Raw genomic sequence first — 22,581 nt, 5'->3', positions numbered from 1 at the left:
GATTTGCTTGGATGAGCTCTATATATCTTGGAGATCAGCGGATTATATGATATGAATGAAGTTCAAAAAATGTTTTCGAGTAGATGAGGAAATATAAATAATCCTAAGGTATTGATCTATCTCTGCTTGATGAATTTGATGTAATATATGATTATAATAATTGTATATGATGAACTTTGTGAAATTTTATTATTATGAAAAGGAATTCGAATATTGATTGTATCCTTTTCTCTAAACTAAGGTTTACTTAGTCTCCCTGGTTATGTTTTAGCTCTTTTCGATCGACAATCAGTTTACTTTTCTACTTGTTTATTTTGAGTCATGACTTAGTCCTATTATCTAGTTTTATTATATCATCTCTACTAAAATTATTTATAAAATCTTATATTCTTAATCTTTAGTCTCCTATTTCAAATCATCTCACTATAGACGGAAATCTCTATATCTTCACTAATATAAAGTCAATAAAGTCAATAATATAATATAATACACATCATAATCTTCAATCTCTCCAACTGCTCAAATGACTCCTTCCCCTTAGCCATATAGAAGGATTTATCTCTTATATGTGCAACTTGTGCATGCATGCAATCATTTTACTTTTTCGCCTTTTCCCCATTCCTTACCTGCAAAGCCCATCATAATATTACCAATCAATCGTACAATTCAATTCCTATCCCATCCATGCCCAACCACCTGAATGATTCCCATTCATTATCCTTTTCATGATACCATGTCTTATTTCTCAGCTCTTACACTCTTACGCCATATCCACATCCCCATCCGCCATCGCCAACCTTTCTTTAGCCGTCTTGGCCTTTTTACTTCTTCCACCACCACCACTCTTCCGACTACTAGATCCCTTTTTCTTACTTGCATCAACAGCAATAGGTGTTGCCGTACCACTAGGTCTATTCGATCCATCATCAAAATGACCTTCGCCTATAATTCATCCACAATTAGCAATCAATCCAAAACATATTCATCTCATGATAATCATCTCATCCCGCTTTCAAGATATGGAACTAAACCATGCTATGCAAATCTAAAGGAAAAATCAAAACTCACCCTCATGATAAAGATCCTCCAAACTTCCTCCACCACCTTCCTTTCCCTTCTTTCCTTTCCCCTTGCCCTTTTTACTAGCTGTCGGATTCTCAGCTTCATATCTCAACTGTTCAGCTTCCTTTCTCTCAATTTCCGCAGCCTCTTCATCATCCACCAACCACATTGCAATATCCTTTGTCCTATTCTCCTTACTTCTCGTATTGAAATCAACACCACCACCTGCACCACCAGTCATAACAACCTTTTGAACCTCTTCTTTTTGTAAAGCTCTCTTACGAATTCTCTCTTCGATTGTACCACGAGTAATCATACGATAGACTGTAACTTGACGAGTTTGTCCTAGACGATGAGCACGATCCATAGCTTGACTATCAATTGTAGGATTCCAATCAGAATCATAGAAGATGACTGTATCAGCACTCGTAAGATTGATACCCAAACCACCAGCTCTTGTACTTAACAAGAAGATAAAAATCTCTGGTCGAGTTTGGAAATCATGTACAGTATCTCTTCTATCCTCAAGTTTGGTAGAACCATCAAGACGAAGGTATTTGTAATTACGATACGTCAAATACTCTTCCATAAGATCAATCATACGTGTCATTTGGAAGTACAAAAGAACACGATGACCACCTTCTTTAAGTTTTGTAAGTAAAGAATCGAGCTTAGCGAGTTTTCCTGAATCAGTGACGAAGCGACGCATTGATGGTACTTTGATATTGGTAAAGCGTTGTTTTTCCGAAGTAGGTAATGGTAACATTGGTTTTGGTGGATAGAACAATGGCGAAACCTTGGAGGTAATCAATGCTTTCTCCTCAACAGGTGAAGGGCCAAAGAGTGCACGTCTCATCGGAACATTGAACAAGATTTTCTGTCTCTCAATGACGGCACCTCTGCTTGAGCATGTAACTTCAATAGGGGGAGCGGTTGCACTTGGTCGACCACACTGTTCCATTCGACTCATACCGGATTGACCCCAAACATCCTTAGCTACATTGAACAGTTTGTTGAGATATCCCTCATTTGTAACTTCCGCGAGAGGCTTCCGATCTTTCCTATTCACGATTTGAAGCATAGAATGAACTGGCGTATAGTTCTTGTCTTCCTCTTCATCATAGACAATGTTGAGTCTGCCAAGTGTTTGTGGCCTCTTTACAAGATCCACAGCACGAGCAAAAACATCCTTCCTCGAAGCTGTTGATAATTCTTGTACTGAGGTATTGGTAAAGCGAAGCCATGAAAACGCTCCATCTTCTTTTGCACTGTCAACGATATTTTCTGGCTTCCAAACATTGAAAAGTGACTCTAAACATTTGGCCTTGACACCAGCATGCTCATTGTCATGCCCAGGTAAGTCTAGACGTCCACCTTCACGCCATATTAATCGAGGTAATGAATATTCAATCATGTTACGCGCCGAGTAAGCCACAGTAACATTTGAACCTTCTCTCAAGAATGAACCAGCTTCAGCAAAATAACTGAAAGATAAAGGCGAGGTAGTTTCAGCACGCTCGAAAAGATCTGGATGATTGCAAACCTTTCGGAATTGCATCACCAAATTCATCAAAGTACCAGTATCATTATCATCTCCGATTGTAGCCTTCTCGATGAGATCCATGATGCTGATTTGATTTCGAAGATTGCTGTAGTACGCTCGTTGGCGGTAAGTAAGATCGCAAAAGATGTCCTCCTCAATCTTATCACCCAACTCCTTTTGTACATGTTTCTTAACACGACGAAGCATGAAAGGCTTCAAGATCATGTGCAGACGTTTGAGTTGATCCTCGTTGAGCTTAGTGTTACTTTGAGCGTGGCTTTCGATATCCTTGGAAAACCATTCGCTGAATTCATCGTGAGAATCAAACAAACTAGGCATGATAAAATGTAGCAAAGCCCAAAGTTCTTGCATGTTGTTCTGAATAGGGGTACCAGTCAAAAGGAGACGATTTCTGCAATGAAAACCAAGTAAACTCTTCCATCTAGAACTTTGTGAACTTTTGATCGCTTGAGCCTCATCCAAAATCATGTATTGCCACTTCATCTTCTGAAAATAAGCGACATCCGAAACGACAAGTTGGTAGGAAGTGACAAGGACGTGGAAAGGGGCGTCCTCGGTATAAGTGATGTGCTTTCGATCCCAGAACTTTCGCAAAACCTTTCGATCTGCTGCTGTTCCCCAATATGGTAATACCTTAAGTCGTGGAACGAATTTGGTAATTTCTTGTTGCCAATTGTGAAGTGTTGATGCAGGAGCAACAACCAAGAATGGACCCCAGATACCATGTTTCTCCGCAAGATAAGCCATGACGGAAATCGATTGGACAGTCTTACCAAGACCCATCTCATCTGCCAAAATACCATTGATACCTTGTTCGTAAAGATTGACAAGCCAATTGAGACCCTTGAGTTGATATTCCTTGAGTTGGGCTTGGAGCATCTTTGGTTGTTCAATATCGACATCACCCATACCTGCTGGATTTTGGAAGTTCATCTCTCCCTCATCGTCCATGGCAGGCGCATCATCTTTTTTATTGAAGGCCCTAGCCTTGTTCTGAGCTTCTTGGATAGCATTCTGAGCATTAGCCATAGCCGCAGCTTTCAATACAGATTCATCTTCAGCATCAAAGTCAAGATCCTCAAAATTTGTAACCTTTGCAGGAGCAGTGCCTTCTGGTAAGTCACCATGATCTGGCTTCGCATGATCTGCTTTGTCGGGAACCGCAACGTCGGGATGATCGGTAGACCTCTCAACTTCATCTGTCTTAATCTTCTTGCCGATGAAATGGGAGTAGAGCTCAGTTTGAGAAATAAGGAAATTGAGCTTCCTCTTCTGTCTGTTTGCTTCACGGTCGGCTTCGGCTTTCTTGGCATTCTCAATCTCCTGTTTTTCTGCAGCTCTTCGAGTATCCCGCTCTTCACGTTCGTTACGCTTCCAGAAAGACATCATCTCTCGCATAACACGCTTAGCACGAGCTTGAAGATCCTTGGTGCCCTTATTGGTTCGTAGCTGCCATCGTTTCGCTTCCTTCGAAGCCAGAATTGCAGTCTTCTTCAGGTTTGATGCTCGAATAGAGTAAGAATCCACGGCCAGTTTGAAAACCTTGGGAACTTCCTTTCGAGCAAGGTCCTTCCAGATTTGATCGTAGACAACATGGTACATTTTCGTGTTGTGCTGATCCACGGGAGCTGAGGGAGATTCCTCCTTGACTTCGACCGGTTCGGCCGGCGCTTTGAACTTGAGCTTAATCTTTGTAACCCCTTCTTTCGATGGAAGTGGCTTCATATCTTTAAATTCCGCTGCATCCCTAATTGGCATGAGTGCTGGTGATTCGCCCTTGTCGATTGCCTCTTGAGCTGCTGCAGCCGAGTCCTTCTCTGCCTGCTTCTGTTCTTTAGACTTTCTGGGTCGAGCACCACCACGTTTTGGTTTCTTGGTGGAATCAGGATCCACAGCGGTAAAAGTCGACATACTACCTCCTTGCATGTTAGGTTCCATGGGCGAAACTGCTCGAATCTCTGGACCCTTGTCCCCTCTAGCAAGTATTTGCTTAGTCTGCTGTGCCTTCTTTTCTGCTCTTTGAGCATCTCGAAGAAACTTGTGTCGTTCTTGATCATCTTGTGCTGCTTGAGCCTTGGCCAAGGCAATTTCCTTTTGCTCCATATTATTCTGAACAGTCTTTTCACGACGACGCTTCCTCTGCATATCCTTCTTGCGCTCTTTCTCTGTTTGAATCTCATCCGCTTGTACTTTCGAAATAGCCGCATCTCCTTCAACCTCTCTATATCGTTCTTCGCCCGCCTTAGCATGCTTCTCTAACCTCTTGGCCATCTTGTTGGTGAAATCCGTACGACGTTGCTTTGTTTTCGAGGTTTCAATTTTTTCAACCTCGAGCTTTCTTTTGAGTGATCGTGTTTGATAGAGTCTCTTCTCCTCTGCAAATTCCACATCGCTATCTTCTGGTTCACCGTCCAACTTTGACATCAAGATGACGATATCCCTTTCTTGGTCCTTTGTGAAAGGTTTAGGTTTTGGTGTGGGCTTTGTTTCCCCATTTGCCTTGCGCTTTGCCGGTACTCGGGATGTAGGTGGTTGAGGAGCTGGTGCGACTGAGGATTGTCGAGAACTAGGGGCAGAGGAGGGCTCTGGCTTCAAGGTAGGTATGGGTTGTCGTGAAGCTTTGCGAGGCTTGGATACGATGGGTGTGGGAGTTGGTTGAGGTTTTGGCGTTGGCTCAGGAGCAGCACTGGATAATATACTCGAAAAAGCCATTGGATCTACTGGTCGGCTGGGAGTCTGGTGGGCAATAAATTAGATGACGTTCATATAAAAAAGTGAAAGGTGGAACAAAGCTGCGACTTACACTAGCTGGTACAGGCTCTTGTTTGATGACTGGTTTATCCTGCAATTCTGGTCCACCACCAAGGCCATTATGTCGACTAATTGGGGATTCCATCGCGGGCATTCGCGGTGATTGTGTCACTAGAGGAGGGACGCGACCTTGTGGGTGCGCGTGTGAAATGGGCGACCCTGGTGGAAAATGAGAATTCACGGGAGATTTATAGCCGCCGTTATAAAGATTCATTGGCCCATCTGTAGATGGTGCAGGTGGTTGATTTTGTTGATAGGGATAAGAATCACGACGCTGTTGTAAGGTGTTAGGAGATTGAATATTCTTTTGGTGGGTGTATGGAAAATATCTTACTTGCGATGTCTTAGCTTCCCTATCACTCCATTTAGATTCCGCGGTCGCAGGTCTTCTTTCGCTCGAGTCGGAAGTCGGATCGTAGTAATTGCTGGTTGGTTTTTGATCGCGTGGATAACCAATATCTCGTTCACTTTGATACAAAGGAGTACCCAAACTCAACCCTAGGGTTGAAGGTGTGGTTGATTGGAGAGGAATGTGTGATGGTATAAGTGGAGGTGCCGCCGTTGGCGGATGATATTGATTGAACGATGGATGTGCGCCAGTTGAAGTTGTTGATGGATTGAGAATTGAACGGATTTCAGTTTGTGATTGTTGTCTTGGTGAACCCACGTCGTAAGGTATGTTTGAGCTGCTGGTGCTCATTGTGCCTGGTCCATTTGGTCCATTCATTATCCCATCTCGCCTTGTTATAGATACAGCAGCCTCTTCTTGATCATCTTCCGGCCGTCGCATCACTGTAGCATGAAATCTCGAGTCCATTTTCTTCTTGCGCACCCTTTAGGTCCCATGTATATAACCAAGTGTAAAGTTTATATTGATCGATTTAGCGCTCCATGGAGGAATTTCCAAGATTTGCGACCACTAGGGAAATGAGTAGGTTCGTGTATATTGGTATGGATTGAATTGGGACAAGACGAATTTTGGGGGGATTTCGTTTTTCTTGGTTGTTGGGTTATTGGGTTATTGATACAACGGAATTTAAAACTTCTCTTATCACAATCATCAATCACTTAAAAGCACATCTAAAGAGAGGATGAGATGTATTAATGGAAAGAGATCGGGAGATACCGGACGGTGAAGTATTTGGGTGAATTGATTTAAGGAAAGAAAGAAAGAAGTAATTGATATCCACCCAGGTAGAAACCAAGATTTGAAAGGTAGGAAGGTGGTGAGTAGTAGTAATTTCTAGGTAGGTATATACTCGTAGATAGAACCTGAATAATTGGATATAAAAAAGTATTTTGATGCGAATTGCCGTTATCGAATTCTTAGATTTTGGTATTTGGTAAAGAGTATTTATTCGACTTTGATTTTGATTTAATTTTTTTTTATTTTTTAAGAAAAAAATCTGATTCTTTAGCCAGCCAGCCAAAGGGCAAGAGAAAGATTTGAAAGAGAATAATAGGATAATTGATCAAGTTGGTCGTGAGGTTAAGGAGAGATCCGAAATGACTCGGGATTGTTGGTTAGCTGTTTAGATAGTAGTTAGGCAGATGAACAGAAAAAACAACTTATCACGACATTCCCCTTTGATGATTTGAATTTCCTTGGAAGGCTAGTAGGTATTGCCGGTGATATGTCAATTGACATGAGAAAAGCACGAAGATATACTTAGCAATTCTTGAAAAACCTCAAAAAAGGAACAATAAATCAAGGGAGGGTTAAATGAAGTTTCTCATAGGTATTCGAATCAAATATAGATCGGTAGGTATTATTAACTGAATTCATTTTACCTCTTTTTCTTTTTCTTTTCCTTTCCTTTCCTTTCCTTTCAATATATTTTCTAATCCCTTAGGGTCACAAATAAAATGCCCCATTCATCAAATTGAATCTCACACATTTTGAGTATTGGAGTATCACAGTTGGAGGGCTGTAAGCTTCCTCTTTCCATTTGATCATGACATCGTAAGCCAGATATGATTGGTTACTTGAATGGTCTAGAATGGTTAGAGATGGAAATCACCCCTGCATAGAAATTTGGTTTGGAGCTTGGGGAACCAAGTACTGAGTACTAGCTACTCACTCGAGTAAGTACCTAGGTATTAATAATTTACTTCCATAACTAGGTAACCATCGAGTTTTTTCATTATATGAAGAAAAGATGTAAGACTAGGTATCTAGGTATCTAGGTATCTACCTACCTTCACTCCAAAAAACTATACAATACCCATCCACTCTCCCATACCTACGTACCCAGTATCTCTTCCTTGACTTTCCCATTCTATTCCTTCCCGTTCATCCCCCTCCCTCCTCTCCACTCAACCACTCAATCCCCCATCACCACCATCACTCACCTCACCCACCTCGATCCCTCCCCCCTGCTCCCTCCCATCCAGCCAACCCATCCGCCAAGGCTCAGCCCGTGACCATCAGAGCATCCCCGTCCACAAGCCCACGCCACCAATACTTTACCCCATCATACCCGTTTACCGAATCCCTCCCAAACTCTATGCAGAATAGCTTTGATATACTTGTATTCGATTTTTTACTCGGACCCGACGGTTCGACGATGACCTTGGGCGTGGTGTAACGATTGGGTAACAGTTCGGTGGTGAGAGTTTTGGGGGTTGGGATTTTTACTTGTAAGAACAATGGAGCCTATTCTAGGGGCCTGCCATACATTCTGATCAGCCATAACAATAGCATCAATTTCATCATGTAAAATGTTAAAGAGTCCCTGTACACCACATTCACATCACTATCAACCATCAATCACATCACACTCCCAAATGTATTTGTAATAATGTTATTTTTTAAAGATCTCAACCAAATTAACGCCATCTAAACAGACTCGCATTCTATCCCACCAAAAGAAAACGGTGTTTCAACAATCCTGCACCGCCCCCAATCCCTCCACGACCTCAGTTCCGGGCCGTGAGAGAATGGCCAATAGCCTTGGTGAATGCCACCCGTATGTCAAATGTTAAGTCGTCCATCAATGCACCAAATCAAACTTTTTGTTAGACGGTATATTGCACGGGTTATTGTTAATATATAGCCACTTTAAACAGCACCTGCAGAAACCATCTTCTTTCTCAAGTGGTTCTTGTACTCGGCGATCGTGCCATCCCATCTCTTGATGGTTTGGTTCTCGCATACCATGATATCCTTAGCAATCTTATCAAGCAATCTATACACTATTAGCATAATTTCATTTTCGTCCGATGGAAAAATGCTTACCTGAAATCGTGAGAAACAACAACAACACCACCAGTGAAGGCATTGATAGCATCAGCCAAACTGTCAATGGTAGGAATATCCAAACCGTTGGTAGGTTCATCCAACAACAACATATTTGGTCCATCGATAGCCAACAAAGCAAACACAATTCTGGACTTTTGTCCTTCGGAAAGAGTACCCATCAATGCCGTTTGGGATTCACCACTGAGACCATACTTTCCAAGCTGTTGGCGCCAGTATTGGTAATCTTGACTCTTGTGGGCATACTTATCTCTAACGAAATCTAAGGCGGACTTGGTAAGATCCAATTGTTCCGAAGAATGTTGAGAGTAAACACCCATCTTCAAATGTGTGTGACGGGAAACAGTTCCTCCAGTGGGGGAAAGTTTTCCGGTCATGAGACGGAGGAGGGTGGATTTACCAACACCATTAGGTCCGACAAGAGCAGTACGGGAGTCCATGTCAACACCGAGGTCAAGGTTGCGGTAGAGATCATCCTTAGAGTCGCCAGAGTAGGAGAAAGTAACATCGTCAAATGACAAAACTGGTGGTGGAAGCTTCTCAACATCTGCGAAACGGAAAGTGAAGACACGATCTTCCTCAACCTTTTGAATGAAACCATCGGCCTCCATCTTATCCAAAATCTTTTGTCTGGACTTGGCTTGACGCACCAAGTTGGCATAAGTACCAGCTGAAGCAATGAATTTCTTAATGTGAACAATTTCATCTTGTTGTTTCTGGTAGGCCTTCATTTGGTTGACCTCTTGTTCAGATCTAGTCTTTGCGTAAGAATCGTAGTTACCACCATAGTAGATGAGCTGTCTGGAACGCATATCGATCATGTTGCTGCAAACACCGTTGAGGAAATCCATAGAGTGAGAAACAAGGATAAGAGTTCGGTCCCATTTCTTCAAGTATTCTTCCAACCACACGCAAGCTTCCAAATCCAAATGTGCGGTAGGGTCATCGAGAAGGAGAAGGGAAGGCTTGACGAAAAGAGCTTTAGCCAAAGCCACACGCATACGCCATCCACCAGACATATCCTTGGTCTTCTTGTGGATAGTGACCTTGTTGAAACCGAGACCAGTCAAAATAAGGGATGCACGGGTGGAGAAGGTAGATGGATCCATGGTATCCATACGCTACGTTTAGTTAGAAATGTATGACGAGATATCTTGCACCTGAAAATCTTACCTCGTAAAGATCCAAAAGAACTGGACTCTCTGGTCCTTCCTCCTCCAACAAACGCTCGGCCTCGTCATCGAGCCTCTTCATCTCGTTCTCTGCTTCTCTGACAACCCATTCCAAGGCACCCAAGTCACTAGGAGGAGCACCCTCGTTTAATAAGTAGATATCGACGTGATCTGGAACAGGGTATTCGCGCATATCGATTGCCTTGAGGAGAGTTGACTTTCCGCAACCGTTCTCTCCCAAAAGACCATATCGACGTCCATATGTAAGTTCGAGTGTTGTATCGTTCAAAAGGACACGACCGTGGAAAACCAGCGATGCAGATGTAATCTTAACGTCACGACTTTGCTTGAGAGAGCTGAGAACACCGGTTGTGACACGGTCAGAGAGACCATGTTTATCCATTTGTGCAGCTAATCTCTTGACTTCATCCATATCCTTCGTCGCAGGTTGATCCTCGTCGGGAAGGACATTTCCATTGGCGTCGAGGGCTACTTCGCCAGGAGTTGTAGTGCCAGATGCAGCCTGGGAGCCAGCCTTTGATTTGGAGGCAAGCGTCTTCTTTGCTGGCTTTCCTTCAGCGGCCCTCTTCGCATCACGAGCGGCTTTCGATGCTGAAACCATTTTGATTAATTATTTGAAGTTGTCGTGATAATAATCAATAAGCGATAGATGAAGAAAAAGAAATACTTTTGATTTCTCTCTCTGTTGGATGGATTTTGTCGAGTCGACCTTTTTTTCAGGTTTATCGTTAATGGTGGGGAGAAATCTTTTGGTGGGGTTTTTCTCAGACTAGAGCCTTTTTCATTATCGATTAAGTAAGTTTATTAGTGCCACATCATATTTTTCGGGGGAGTGAAGTACCTATTAATCAGTGGGTGTGGTTTAATAAATTCAGGATTGAAATGTAAGACGAATGAGATTGATTATCCGCAATAGATTTCAAGCCTAAATTCGAGATTGTTCATTTTGAGTGAAATAATGATTATCATTTCGAAGTAGGTACAGAAGGACTCTTTACATGGATTGTTTAGTATAGGTACTTGAAGGAAAATTGAGAATGAAATACTGGTAAGTGTCCTAGTATATAAAAAAGTCGAAACCCATTTTTACTAGTGATTCCTCTCTGAGTCTATGGTAGCAGGAGCAAACATTTACTAAGTACACTCCCCGCAATCTTTCTTCTCACATTACTCACCAATCAGATCTCTTAGATTGGACATTCCAATGATAGGGCTAAAAATAATCTGACGTAGGAGAGAGAACTGAGTGGATGTTATCACGTGTTCAGGGCTTCCTTCATCTTCCTTCATTGCCACTCCTTCGTTCAGAGGCCTTGAATAGTTGAGGCTACATAGTAGGTATTCTTACCTAATATCTTTATCTAATTGGATGACTATCATATCCTACGTATTTCCGTTCATTTCTAGGACAGAATTGGTGAAATGAAAGGACTTACTTGCTTTCTACGAGAATTAATAGTGTGGACAAAGAGTTGTACGGTTAGCATAGAACACTAACCGTGCAGCTAAATTAACCTGAGTCATGAAAATATAATCTCAGCGTTATATCCGGAGTATACTATATGAGTACCTACCTAGTAAACACTGTGACGGCTGACAGCGAGATGTGAGGCCAACAATGTTCCTTTCTTATTCCAGATCCTCTAAGCTACCATGTCTTCAGAGAATCCAACCATGTATACACCAGACCCCAAAACCTTGTTTCAAAAGATCTCGGAGATTTCTATTTCATTCCTCAACACCATTTGCTCGACAGAAAATCCACCTAGAGCGTCAACGTGATCAAGATGCAAATCACTTGGAGATGGATCCCACCATACATATTTTAGGTCTTGGAAACCTGGGAAAGCTGTTCGCACACTCATTAGCTACGAAGCCCGAACCTCCTCCTGTCACTTTATTGTTTCATCGTCACTCTCTATACCACAAGGCGAAAGCCCTAGGGCCAAAGATTAAAATCTATCATGACGGTGTTTGGCTTGGTGGTGGTCATTACGATATTGAATTATGCCAGGATGGTAACAAGAATCGCTCAGATACTAAGGTTATATCCAATCTGATAGTCACCACAAAATCCCACAAAATGGCGGAGGCGCTTGAGATGATCAAACATCGATTGTCCCGCATGTCAACTGTACTGTTCGTACATAACGGTATAGGAGTAGTAGAAGAAGTCAACAAGCTCGTGTTTCCCGATTTCAAAGACAGGCCACGTTATCTATTTGGCATAGCATCCCATGGTGTCTCTCAACAAACTCCACTAACGGCAGTCCTTGCTGGTCATGGTTTTGTCACGATTGGAAATCCCGAAATGGATAAAGAAGGATCTCCAGTCAAAAGCCATCTCCTACGACAAGTCATTGACTCTAAGCTCCTTCGCGCCAGCGAGGTTCCTTGGGATGAATTTAGACTCCTTCAATTGCAGAAATTGGCTGTGAACGCTGTAATAAATCCTCTCACTGCTCTAAACAATTGTTTAAATGGTATGATTATGGAGTCTTCCATGATCGGGGATATAGGAGATCTTTTTGGAGGCCTAGTATCCGAAATTAGTCAAGTCATTTGTTCACTGCCTGAACTTCAAGGGATTCCAGGCCTAGAAGAACGATTTTCAATAGAGACTTTGCGGAACATCATTCTTGACGTTGCTCTAGCCACTGCCGGGAATCGAAGTTCCATGCTTCAAGATGTTAGCAATGGCAGAGAAACTGAGATCGCCTATATTAATGGATATATTGTCGGAAGAGGAAAAGAGCTAGGTATTGAGTGTCCGGTGAATAGGAGGATGGTTACGGATATTCTCGAGGCGGTCTCAAAGCAGAAGCTCCAAGCTGTGTAGAATGAAGTTGGTGAATCCGCAAAAGAATAGTGAACGTCTTTGGTCTTGAATATTAATCTTTCTCTACCGATTAGCTATTTATACATTCTAACTTCTTCAAGACCCCAACATTGAATATCATTGTTAGGATATCACGAGACTATGGTACTAATGCTGCAAGGCCACCAGGCTTAAGCAAGCGAGGCTAAGGTTGCCTGGCCATCCACATCATCAAAACATTCACTCTTTTCGACTAATTTCACTTCTTGGTGAGAGAATCCTGTCAGGTTTTTGGATAATCTGAGAAATCGGATCATATCCTCAAAGCAAAAAGGTATTATCTCAGCCGTACACGACGAGGCTGTTCACACTAAGGCTTAGTGGTTCATAATCCACGAGTTAAATCATGAACGCGTCAACCTCTTTTACTTAAAATGATCACTATCATCTTTGAGCCGGTGTCGTTGTCGCTCTTGAATTTTTAAACTTCATGACTCGCCGAAAAAATATCTAGGATTCTTTCTGAAAGGTCGTCGACATATCTTTTTACTGGTAGGTTTTCAATTTTATTCCAGAAATTCTCTCGTCCAGTTCCCGTCATTCATCTCCATTTATCCCTATTCATTCCATAGAAAATTACTAGAAAGAGCTTTCTTATGGTATCTTTACTAACCTCTTTCTGATAGACATAAACTCCCGTTTTCCCACACAGATCCCCGATCTCTAAATCAAAAAATTGCGATCTCCATCATCTACGACTATTTCATTCTCTTTTCAACCATGAATCAACCATGTCAACATCTCCTCGAGTACAATGTCAAGTCTACCGAAGTTTCAACCTATATCAGACCCCGTTGGCCAGCAAACCAAAAAGCACAATTCCATCAATTTGCCAAACTAGCTCCTGAACTCCAAAGGATGATATTCGAAGAATCTCTCCCCGAAGGCCGCATCATTTCTCTTAAAGCCGTCGAAATCCTTGTTGAAACTCCAGATAAATGGACTCGAGAGTGGTATAGCACTGAGACTTTTGGTGGAAAATACAAGAGTGCAAGGATCGTTGTCAGTACAACTTTGCCCACACTTTTACATGTCAATTCTATGGCTCGCGAAATCGCCCAAGAGAAATACAAACTCGAGTTCAGCCACTGTCTTCCACATCCCGTATACTTCAACTTTGAAATAGACACCCTCTACATCCAATCCGATCGCGCGGTTAGGCTACTCCAGGGTACTTCACATAGGCTCAAGAGACTCCCAACCCCATTAAGCCGTGGCCTTGATATTGCGAAGATGCAAGAAAAGCTTAAGTATCTGATGCTTGGGGAGCCTTGTCTTTTCAAAACCACCACTGAAATGATTGCTCGATTCGAAAACCTAGAGGTTTTGGAATTAAAGGAGGGTTGTTTTCGGAAAGAGCAAAAATTTAAGATCTTGAATAATAGGTGGTATGACAGATGGGGTGAGGATTTTCCCTATGAATGCATAGAGTTAAGCGATAAGGAGATGGGTTACAAGCTTGAGGATATGAAGGTATGTTGAGTTCGTTACTATTTCTTATTTCCTTTGTATCAGGAGAAAAAGCTAGCTAGGCCTAGGTTGGAGGTACGGCACTGACTTGTTTGATAGGATGGGTACGGTGTATACATCAAACCTCGTCGATCCCCTAGACTCATGGAGCTCGAGGCTAATAAGAAGGTTGATAGCAACGAAGGAGAAGATGATGAGGCTTAGCAAAGCAAGTGTCAACATGGCAGGAGGAAAAGGCAAATTCTTTGTAAATGACCTTGAACACGTCTTTTGATCCATAACAATATAATGTCCCTTTTCAAGTATCAAATAGAAATATCTTCCTGTGTGACTATTCAGAGCCGAGACAACTAATCCGTAATTCATTTGGAGAGTACAGACATTAAAAATGCTTCAGGAATAGACGTCTTCATTTTTCTCTGCTTGCTTATGATTCGAGATTTTACATAGGGTAGGACTAGAAGGAAGATCATTGGATCGGTTAATCTACAAATGTAACATCACTACTGCGATACTACCCCACACTAAAATGTCTACTTCTGACAGGAGCTGCATCTACTTCTCAGAAAGGAAGTTAAGACACCAGATATGAATCAGAAATGGGATAGAAAGTTGAAGAGGAAGGAATTGTTGCATATCTTAAGAATCCTTCGCCACTAACCTGCATATCATTTTTTGCTAATCATTGATAAGGTTAGCAGAAATTACCCCTCTTTTTACAACTTTTTCCTTGAGCTGAGTTTGAACTCGACTCAAATATCACATCACAAACTAGTAAGATTACCACCACCAATATCTGGATATTCTTGGTATTTTCATTCGAATTCCCTCTCCAAGAACCTTCTGCAAGCACAGTAACGATGTCTTCTGTAGATAACATTGGAGCTGATGATACAAGTGCATCTAAATTCTATGATAGCATTAGTGACAAATACGATAAATACTATGGTCTGGATCCTGGATTATTGACCTTCATCAAAGAGAGTCTTGAGCTTTTACCTCCTGATGCTTCGGTATGATTATTCGTTATTTTATTTCACATCATTCTACCTAATTCTCGACCTCGAGGGGCACAAACAAGATATAAACTTTGAACATCTTCTTCATTCTATATAATCAACTTGAATCAAGCTCCCATTATATCCTCTCCATCAAACCACAAACTAACACCCTCCCCTCCTCTCAACAGGTCCTAGACATCGGATCCGGCACTGGAATCCCCACCTCCCTCTCAGTAATCCAATCAGGACGTAAACTCCACGGGATAGATTTCTCACCCAAAATGATTGCTCTCTCGCAGAAAAACGTGCCAGGAGCAACATTCGAATGTATCAGTATGCTTGATTATGAAGCGAAGGAAAAATTCGACGCGGCATTTATTATTTTCTCAATGTTTCATTTTCAGCGGAAGGAAATGGAGAGGGTGGTGGGGAAATGGAGGGGTTGGGTTAAAGAGGGGGGATGGATTTTTGTGGGGACTATTTTGGCGGAGGATGCGGGGATGGTGGAGGAGAGTATGTTTGATGAGGAGAGGGTGAGATTTTACATATATATATCTGTCATTCTTTACACATACTTTTCTCCCCTATTCTTATTCATTCATGGCTAATCACCGATATAAAATTATAGCTTTACGCGGAAAATGTCCCGGGTAAATTCATGGGTCATGTTTATGGAAATTTACTGTATACGAGGAAAGGGTGGGAGAAATTATTAGGAGACAATGGGTTTGAAATTGTGAAGACTAGGAAGGAGGCTTTTCAGGCACAAGAAGAGGCGGAGTGTGATGAGGAGGTGCATTTTTGGATTATGGCTAAGAGGGTTGAGTAGGAGAATGGGGAGTGAGTGGATGAGTGGGTGGTGTGTATTGGTTGCAGGAGTAGGGGGTTTGAGGGAGGGATGAGGGTTTGGATGGACTGAGAAGTGAGATGTGTGAGGATCGAGTAGTAGAAACGGGAAACATATCAGTGGATGGAAAATCGAATGATGTATCAAATTCGCTTTGCCCGTACATATACATAGCTACATTGATTTTGAATTAGGAATTTATAGCATTACAACATGAAAATCTTCAATTCATTAATCTTACAATCCACAATCTACAACTCACCATCTACCTCCTCCTCCTCTCCAAAATTCCCATCACCAATTAAAAGCTAAAAAGTGTTAAGATATCTCCCGGGGGCATTCGCTTCGAGAGGACCGTAATTTCTCCCAAGTAGGAGGAAGTTATTGAAGAAAGATGTGAAATTAATCTTAGAATATCAAAGTAAGCTTGGATACAAAGAAATTTCCTACACTATGACGAAAACTATTTACCAGGCTATACATAATTAAGAGTGAGATTGTGTCTAGCGGGAGGGCAAAGAGCCCTGCTCAATCAGAAACGGAAAAGCCATTGGAGCGCTTTTTATGTTCCGGGAAATTGATTTGATATGTAAATGAGTCTCTTTTACTAGATCCCAGCATAAGCAGGTTTAATTTTTGTTTTTCGTCTTTCTTTATCTTTCTCACTTCTGCTTATCAAATCAAAATCTTATTCAATTCCTCGATCTAATTCTTTTCTTTTCCTTCTTACGGAAGCACCTTGACTTAAGAAATCTGCTACTTTCACGGGACTGATGTGCTTCACGAGACTTAATTAGCACAAGTAATAAGGAGAAAAAACTAGCTAGTCCTGGAGCTTTTATCATAGGCGGGGAGAAAAATCGTCGTTTTTCTTTCATGGCACGTTCGCATAGCAAGTACCCAGTTACCACCATCTAGTTTCACATTATTAATAATAATAACCTGCCGCGTTTAACTGAGCTGACTTTTTCCTAATATGGGAAATCCTCTGTCAAATTTCAATTCCAAGAGTAGTTTGTCGTAGAAAGCTTTCGCTTAGATTAAAATCTATTATCTGTTTGAGATTATCTCGAACGAGAACCTAACTACTACCAAGCAATCACACATTATCGGCCTTTAATTCGCTCCTATCAATCTCTGGTCGCACCTGGTTCGACTTGGTAGTCGTCATTGAATAAGCTTTTAACTGCAAGCAGCTCCTTGTGTCACGATTGTTATTTGATCGCTGCGTGACAGAAGGTTCACTGGAACTACTACTCCTGCTGCTGCTGTTGCTGAAAATAGAAAAGCACTGGGCGTAGATGACTGGGGACTACTTTCACCCAAATATGAGAGCGATACGGAGAACACCAATGGAAAAGTCAATATAACAGATCAAGAACCCAGTCCAGCTTCCGCGTTCAGTTCTTGAGCAGCAGGATATATATATACTTCAAAAATTCAACCCAAGAGAATTTAAATAAATGAACTAACAAAGCTTACACAGTATAACAACTCATCAGCAAAAAGCCTTACAGAAATTTAGGCAACTAGTGACTCTCGGCAAGGAACATGTCGCAGAAGAATCTGTTATCTTCTACCCCGATGATTAAGAGGTCTTACGACAAGTTTGGCTTCTTCAAATCTCTATTGCCAATGCAGGTGGTTCAAATACAACCCTCGCTCTATTTCGTATCCAGACTGCGGGGATTCGTATGCATGAATATATTTACCTTGTCATTCGCAGCGCCCCGTCACTCGACCTCAAGGCTTCTTATACATCTATCTATCTGTACGTAATTGACACAGAACATGCTTAGCTGCATGTATATGCAAGCTGCTTCTAGAAACAATGCGTGTTCATGAAATTCTTCCAAACTTCATCATCAACCAAAATGAACCAAAAGTCTCTCAAGAGCTATACAAAGAAAAAAGCATCACTCAAAGACCATAAACACTCTTAATCCCTCGGTACCAGAGCTATGAAGATTAAAACCTCCGTTTCCGCTAGAATAGCCCAACCAATGAATTATACTTGCCGCATGACTAGTTTCCCGCCTTATATCTCGCCCAAAACCAACAAGTTATTCTAGAATCCAGAGTTTAATTATTTATTACCTGCCCGGAACCCGAGCTTCCTGATAAAACTGCACAAATAATCAGCTGATGAATATTCAAAACACTAGTAATCATCAAACAAATTCAAGCTGTGGAAGACCACTTCGAGGGATGGCTGACTTCCTCTCATTATAGCTGAACAACTACTCTAGAAGTATTTTGATGGTAACCTTCCCACCCCCCCCCCCCCCCAAAAGGGCATTCATCAGAATATCAAAAAAAAAGTCCGAAAGGTCTTAAAAATATATCTGCCCAAGAAGCCAGAGAGCAGACACCCCCAGGTAGTTCCAGAGAACCAAAACCAACAAATGAGCTGGAGAAATTTGGGCTTATATTGATGTTTATATATCTTCTGAATTCCGTGTATTTACATTCCTTTTCCTTTTTCTGATTGTTGCATTAGTTGGAAATTAAGAGGACATGTAAGATTATGACGAATACCAAACATAAGACTTACAAAGGATCAATGAAGAGGGAAAATCATGAGAAGATATCATTACCCTCTTGCTGTATATACGAGAGAGTATTGCCCTTTCGATATGCGGAGGATATTGAGAGCTTATATAGAATACACAGGAAGATTAGAACTATCAATATATTGATTGACCCTTGGCCATATCAGATACAGTAAGTTATGCAGTTAATGAATATATTCATCCTTCCTTTGCAATATGATACATAGAAGATTCAAGTGGTAATGATAAAACTCCAATTTTAGGTCAGACCATCCGTCCCAGTAACCCCTACCCATCCAGCTCTTGGTTATCCCATGCCCATATAAAACCTAGCGCCATTTTTTATGTATAAAACCATCCATAGAATAACACCTATTTACGAAAGAGTCCATCTATCCTATTTACCATGCGTCATCGTCATCCCAAGAAATTTCATCATTGTCCTGCTTATCCTCTTTCACCTGAGGAACCTCGTGACTTCTATTAGTACCTGCACTAGAGTTTCTTGAATGTCCGTTTCCACGTTCAGAGGATCCAGCACTGGTGTTAATTGATGGCGCATTGATCAACCAACCAATGCCTCCGGCTAAAGTACCAACTGCAGCATTTCGAAGTTGATCCCTCTTCCTAATCGATGTTCTTCCACTCGAAGTTTCATTGAGAACTGCAGCTGGGGCTTCTGCCTGGGCGGGCATGTTGTCGTTCTTTGGTTCAGAACGCTTTGATTGACCCCTGAACATTGATAAAGCAGATAAACCAGTTTGTGCACGGGTAATACTTTCTTTTGAGAGATCGAAAAAGGATACAGGAGCCTCTTCATTCTTGTTCCTTCGAGGAGTTCTAGCATTGGAATATTGTCTGGCAGGAGTAGGTGCATAACCACCTGGCATGCTTTTGTCATCGGCTTTCTCATCCCAAGCTTCTTCCTGCTCTGCTTCTTGCTTGATCTGTGTATCGAGCTCTTCCTCACATCTGCGATATGCATTCAAGACCTCCTGTAAAGTATCCCTTGGGGCCATTCGTAGAGCTTGGGCCAAGCAATCCATTCTCTGTTGCAGATGTCTAATCTCTGGATTTCCACTAGTATTGCCAAGATGAGTGGCTCGTGTCGTTTGAGCGTTTCGACGATATTTACCTGCTTGTAAAGCTGCACGCCATGACCAATCATCAATAGGCTTAGGTGGACGTTGACCAACGCATCCCGTATTGTTCCGCTCAAGTTCTGGCATGCGAGTATGGGCTTGACGACCAATAGCCTTAAGACGGGTAACAACATAAGAATAAGCTGTTTCGAAATCATCTTCCGCAAGAGCAATATCAATACACATACTGATCACACGCTTTTCGGCAATTTTGAATTTCAAATCAGGAGTTACAGGGTATCCAACTGGAACTGGTATGGTTAAACCTGCCTTAACCATTTCTCGAGCCATCCGAATAAACTCGTTGATTTGGGTATAGCTCTTGTCGTTCTGTTCGAGTATCTTGTTCAAGATTGACAGGGGGTCACTATTTACACGTAGATTGACTGGTAGGAAAGGTTGTCCTTGTTTCAGAACCAAGCTGTATCGACCTATCTCGTCCGTAACGAGAACAAGATTGTGCAGTTCTTGAGTTTGGTGGTGGTCGCTTAATGTATCGGGAAATGCATTAAGACTAACGGAATAAGTTAGCATTTTGATGAAGATAATAGTGTGCGAAAGAGCGTCTTGATGACGCCTGCTCCTGAAAGCAATGCTCTCATCAATCCCCACATTCAATTAGTCTAAAATATGGATAGTAGAGGCAGAAATTTCATCGAAGGTTCTGAGTCATGACCATGGATTGAGCTTTTTATGTGAACACCAATGAAAAGTGTTGACCAATATAAAAAAATATACTTTCGCCGATGTGATGGTTGAAAGATAATTGATAAATGCTTCAAGGGAATGTGTAAAAGTGTAGAAAATACTTACATCTCCTCACATTTCTTAACGCCGCCCCTAGACTTGTTAGGATTTGTGGCATTATCATAGGCATTCTCAGCCGCGGTCAAGATGGCATGTTGCAAATATTCTCTTGGTAGAGGTTTCTCTGGCGAAGTCTCATAAATAGATTTGGCGAGTGTATATCCTAGATGAGACGGTCAATAACTGAAATTGCACATACGGAAGTGGATGAGTTACATACGGCTATTGACAAGAAGAAGCTTGAAGAATTCTACCTCGATGAGCTCTTTGTGAATCCGACCGAAAACACCCCTACCACGACTGGGATCGGTGGTATCCTCAAGCTCTCCGGCTCCCCAATCCCTTAGCCATAGCAATTCATTTCTCATCCTGATCCAAAATCGATCATCTGTACTGGGAGGGTGACTAAACGAGGTGAGGAATCCCCTGAAAGTCATCATTTGCTCGCGTTCATCTTGAAGTAAAGCAAGCTCTCCAGCTCTCTGAACATTGCATCCCTCCCCGACCCTAGTAAGAAGATATGCACTAATAAGTAATGCCAGTAGTAAATGGATGGATGGTTCATTTGGATTTGTCAAAGCATTTTTCTCTTCTAAATGGTTATTCCGAAGAAATTTTGCGTTTCTGATGGATAAACGACTTTTTTCCAGGATAGGTATAGGAGTTAATAGGTTAGCAGCTGCTTCTAATGTAGGCATCTTATCCATTTCAAGTAATGTGAGAATCCTGGAAAGGATTCGATGAACACCCGTCAAAGCCTCAATGGAGCTTTCAGGGATAAGGTAAGCTGTCGCAAGAGCCGCTTTTGCGTATCGTTGTTCTAAGTGGCGTTGATCTTCTTCGTCCAACCATTCCGTTCCATCATCAAAACCTCCTAGATCTACGTCTCCCGGTCCATCCCATTGTTCAACAGCCTTGACAGCCGTTGGCCAAGATATACCTGCTTCAGCGATAATCCATGCAAATACCATTTCCCAACCAGCATATTTATGATTTATCATGCCTGCTTGTTCCAATGATACTGCTGCTTGAGACTGCGCTGTAGTTTCATCTTGAACTTTTCTTCTCTTCCACCTATTGTCACCATAAAGCCATGGACCAGTCAATCCACGCAAGTCCCGTCCCACGGGCTTATTCTCCTCCGTCAATGTAGCTGAATCCTTTCCGGTCTTTGAGAGCAAATACTTTGTTCCTTTGCTATCGTCTAAAGCTTGAAACTCGCGAATGGTGAGGATTGGCTGAGCACCAGAGTAGTATTCGTAATTGAGACGTAGGAGGGGTAAAACGGTAGAAATTGTCCAGGTCCGTAGATATGATGAATAGCTTAAGAATGGAGTCAGTAATTTCAGGACTTCACTGAGTAGGCCAGTGTTTTCGTCAACTAGTAATGCTCTTTGCATCAAGAACAAAATCAAGTGGTCATCGGGGACATCCAACGGCGCATCTTTCCATCGTAGAGGCAGAAGTCGTAGTTTCCGGGCTTTCTTATTTACTTCTGCGGGGTTTATACCCTTCATTGCGCTCAAATCAATGGGATCTTGAGAATTATCAATCGGTTTTCCTGATACGAGATCCTGTAGAAATGGCACATATTTGGAAGCTTCCAAACATTCTGGTAGATGGGTGAGAAGTATGCGCAAGAGAAGCTCATTCCGTAGAACATTTCGATATCGCGATACAAGAGCTCGCAGAAGTCTTAAATCTCCTCTGGTTGTAAATTCTACAGCTAACCAGAGAACCGTCGCAGGCTCCAAGTCCGGGTTTGACATTGCTGCCCTTATATCGTGTTACCCAAAAGTATTGAATTTTGTTGTATCAAAATAAATGATCTGTCGGAATGGCAGGTGGGAGCTCCCACTGGAGACTTCGCCTAGTATTAAAGGCACCCATGCATATAACCCTTGTATGGCTAGCGTGAATTGTTACTTGTAGTTGAACATCACATCGACAACCTCAACCCCTCCAAATTTCACAATCCAACACAAACAATGGCAT

The 22,581-nt window shown here is 41.9% G+C and overlaps 6 protein-coding genes across 6 annotated transcripts; 3 read left to right on the top strand and 3 right to left on the bottom strand.

Moving 5' to 3' along the window:
• Positions 1-760: 760 nt before the first annotated feature.
• On the bottom strand, positions 761-6,137 carry SS1G_07509 (hypothetical protein; the record flags this gene model as incomplete). The annotated part of the gene is made up of 4 exons (XM_001592011.1): positions 761-942; positions 1,069-5,362; positions 5,430-5,711; positions 5,772-6,137. 4 exons carry the CDS (start codon positions 6,135-6,137, stop codon positions 761-763), a joined length of 5,124 nt encoding a protein of 1,707 aa, XP_001592061.1.
• Positions 6,138-8,498: 2,361 nt separating this feature from the next.
• SS1G_07508 (conserved hypothetical protein) lies at positions 8,499-10,490 on the bottom strand (the record flags this gene model as incomplete). Its single annotated transcript, XM_001592010.1, has 3 exons — positions 8,499-8,625; positions 8,676-9,817; positions 9,870-10,490. 3 exons carry the CDS (start codon positions 10,488-10,490, stop codon positions 8,499-8,501), a joined length of 1,890 nt encoding a protein of 629 aa, XP_001592060.1.
• A 1,203-nt stretch (positions 10,491-11,693) lies between these two features.
• On the top strand, positions 11,694-12,728 carry SS1G_07507 (hypothetical protein; the record flags this gene model as incomplete). The annotated part of the gene is made up of 1 exon (XM_001592009.1): positions 11,694-12,728. One exon carries the CDS (start codon positions 11,694-11,696, stop codon positions 12,726-12,728), a length of 1,035 nt encoding a protein of 344 aa, XP_001592059.1.
• A 759-nt stretch (positions 12,729-13,487) lies between these two features.
• Positions 13,488-14,441, top strand: SS1G_07506 (hypothetical protein; the record flags this gene model as incomplete). The annotated part of the gene is made up of 2 exons (XM_001592008.1): positions 13,488-14,240; positions 14,337-14,441. The coding sequence occupies 2 exons, from the start codon at positions 13,488-13,490 to the stop codon at positions 14,439-14,441; spliced, it is 858 nt and encodes a 285-aa protein (XP_001592058.1).
• A 656-nt stretch (positions 14,442-15,097) lies between these two features.
• SS1G_07505 (hypothetical protein) lies at positions 15,098-16,067 on the top strand (the record flags this gene model as incomplete). Its single annotated transcript, XM_001592007.1, has 3 exons — positions 15,098-15,250; positions 15,427-15,771; positions 15,867-16,067. 3 exons carry the CDS (start codon positions 15,098-15,100, stop codon positions 16,065-16,067), a joined length of 699 nt encoding a protein of 232 aa, XP_001592057.1.
• Positions 16,068-19,038: 2,971 nt separating this feature from the next.
• SS1G_07504 (hypothetical protein) lies at positions 19,039-22,355 on the bottom strand (the record flags this gene model as incomplete). The annotated part of the gene is made up of 3 exons (XM_001592006.1): positions 19,039-20,293; positions 20,593-20,749; positions 20,807-22,355. 3 exons carry the CDS (start codon positions 22,353-22,355, stop codon positions 19,039-19,041), a joined length of 2,961 nt encoding a protein of 986 aa, XP_001592056.1.
• Positions 22,356-22,581: the final 226 nt, after the last annotated feature.

The sequence above is a fragment of the Sclerotinia sclerotiorum genome, genomic scaffold, assembly GCF_000146945.2.
Source record: "Sclerotinia sclerotiorum 1980 UF-70 scaffold_9 genomic scaffold, whole genome shotgun sequence".
Lineage (NCBI taxonomy): Eukaryota > Fungi > Ascomycota > Leotiomycetes > Helotiales > Sclerotiniaceae > Sclerotinia > Sclerotinia sclerotiorum.
This window is presented reverse-complemented; position numbering and strand designations above follow the sequence as displayed.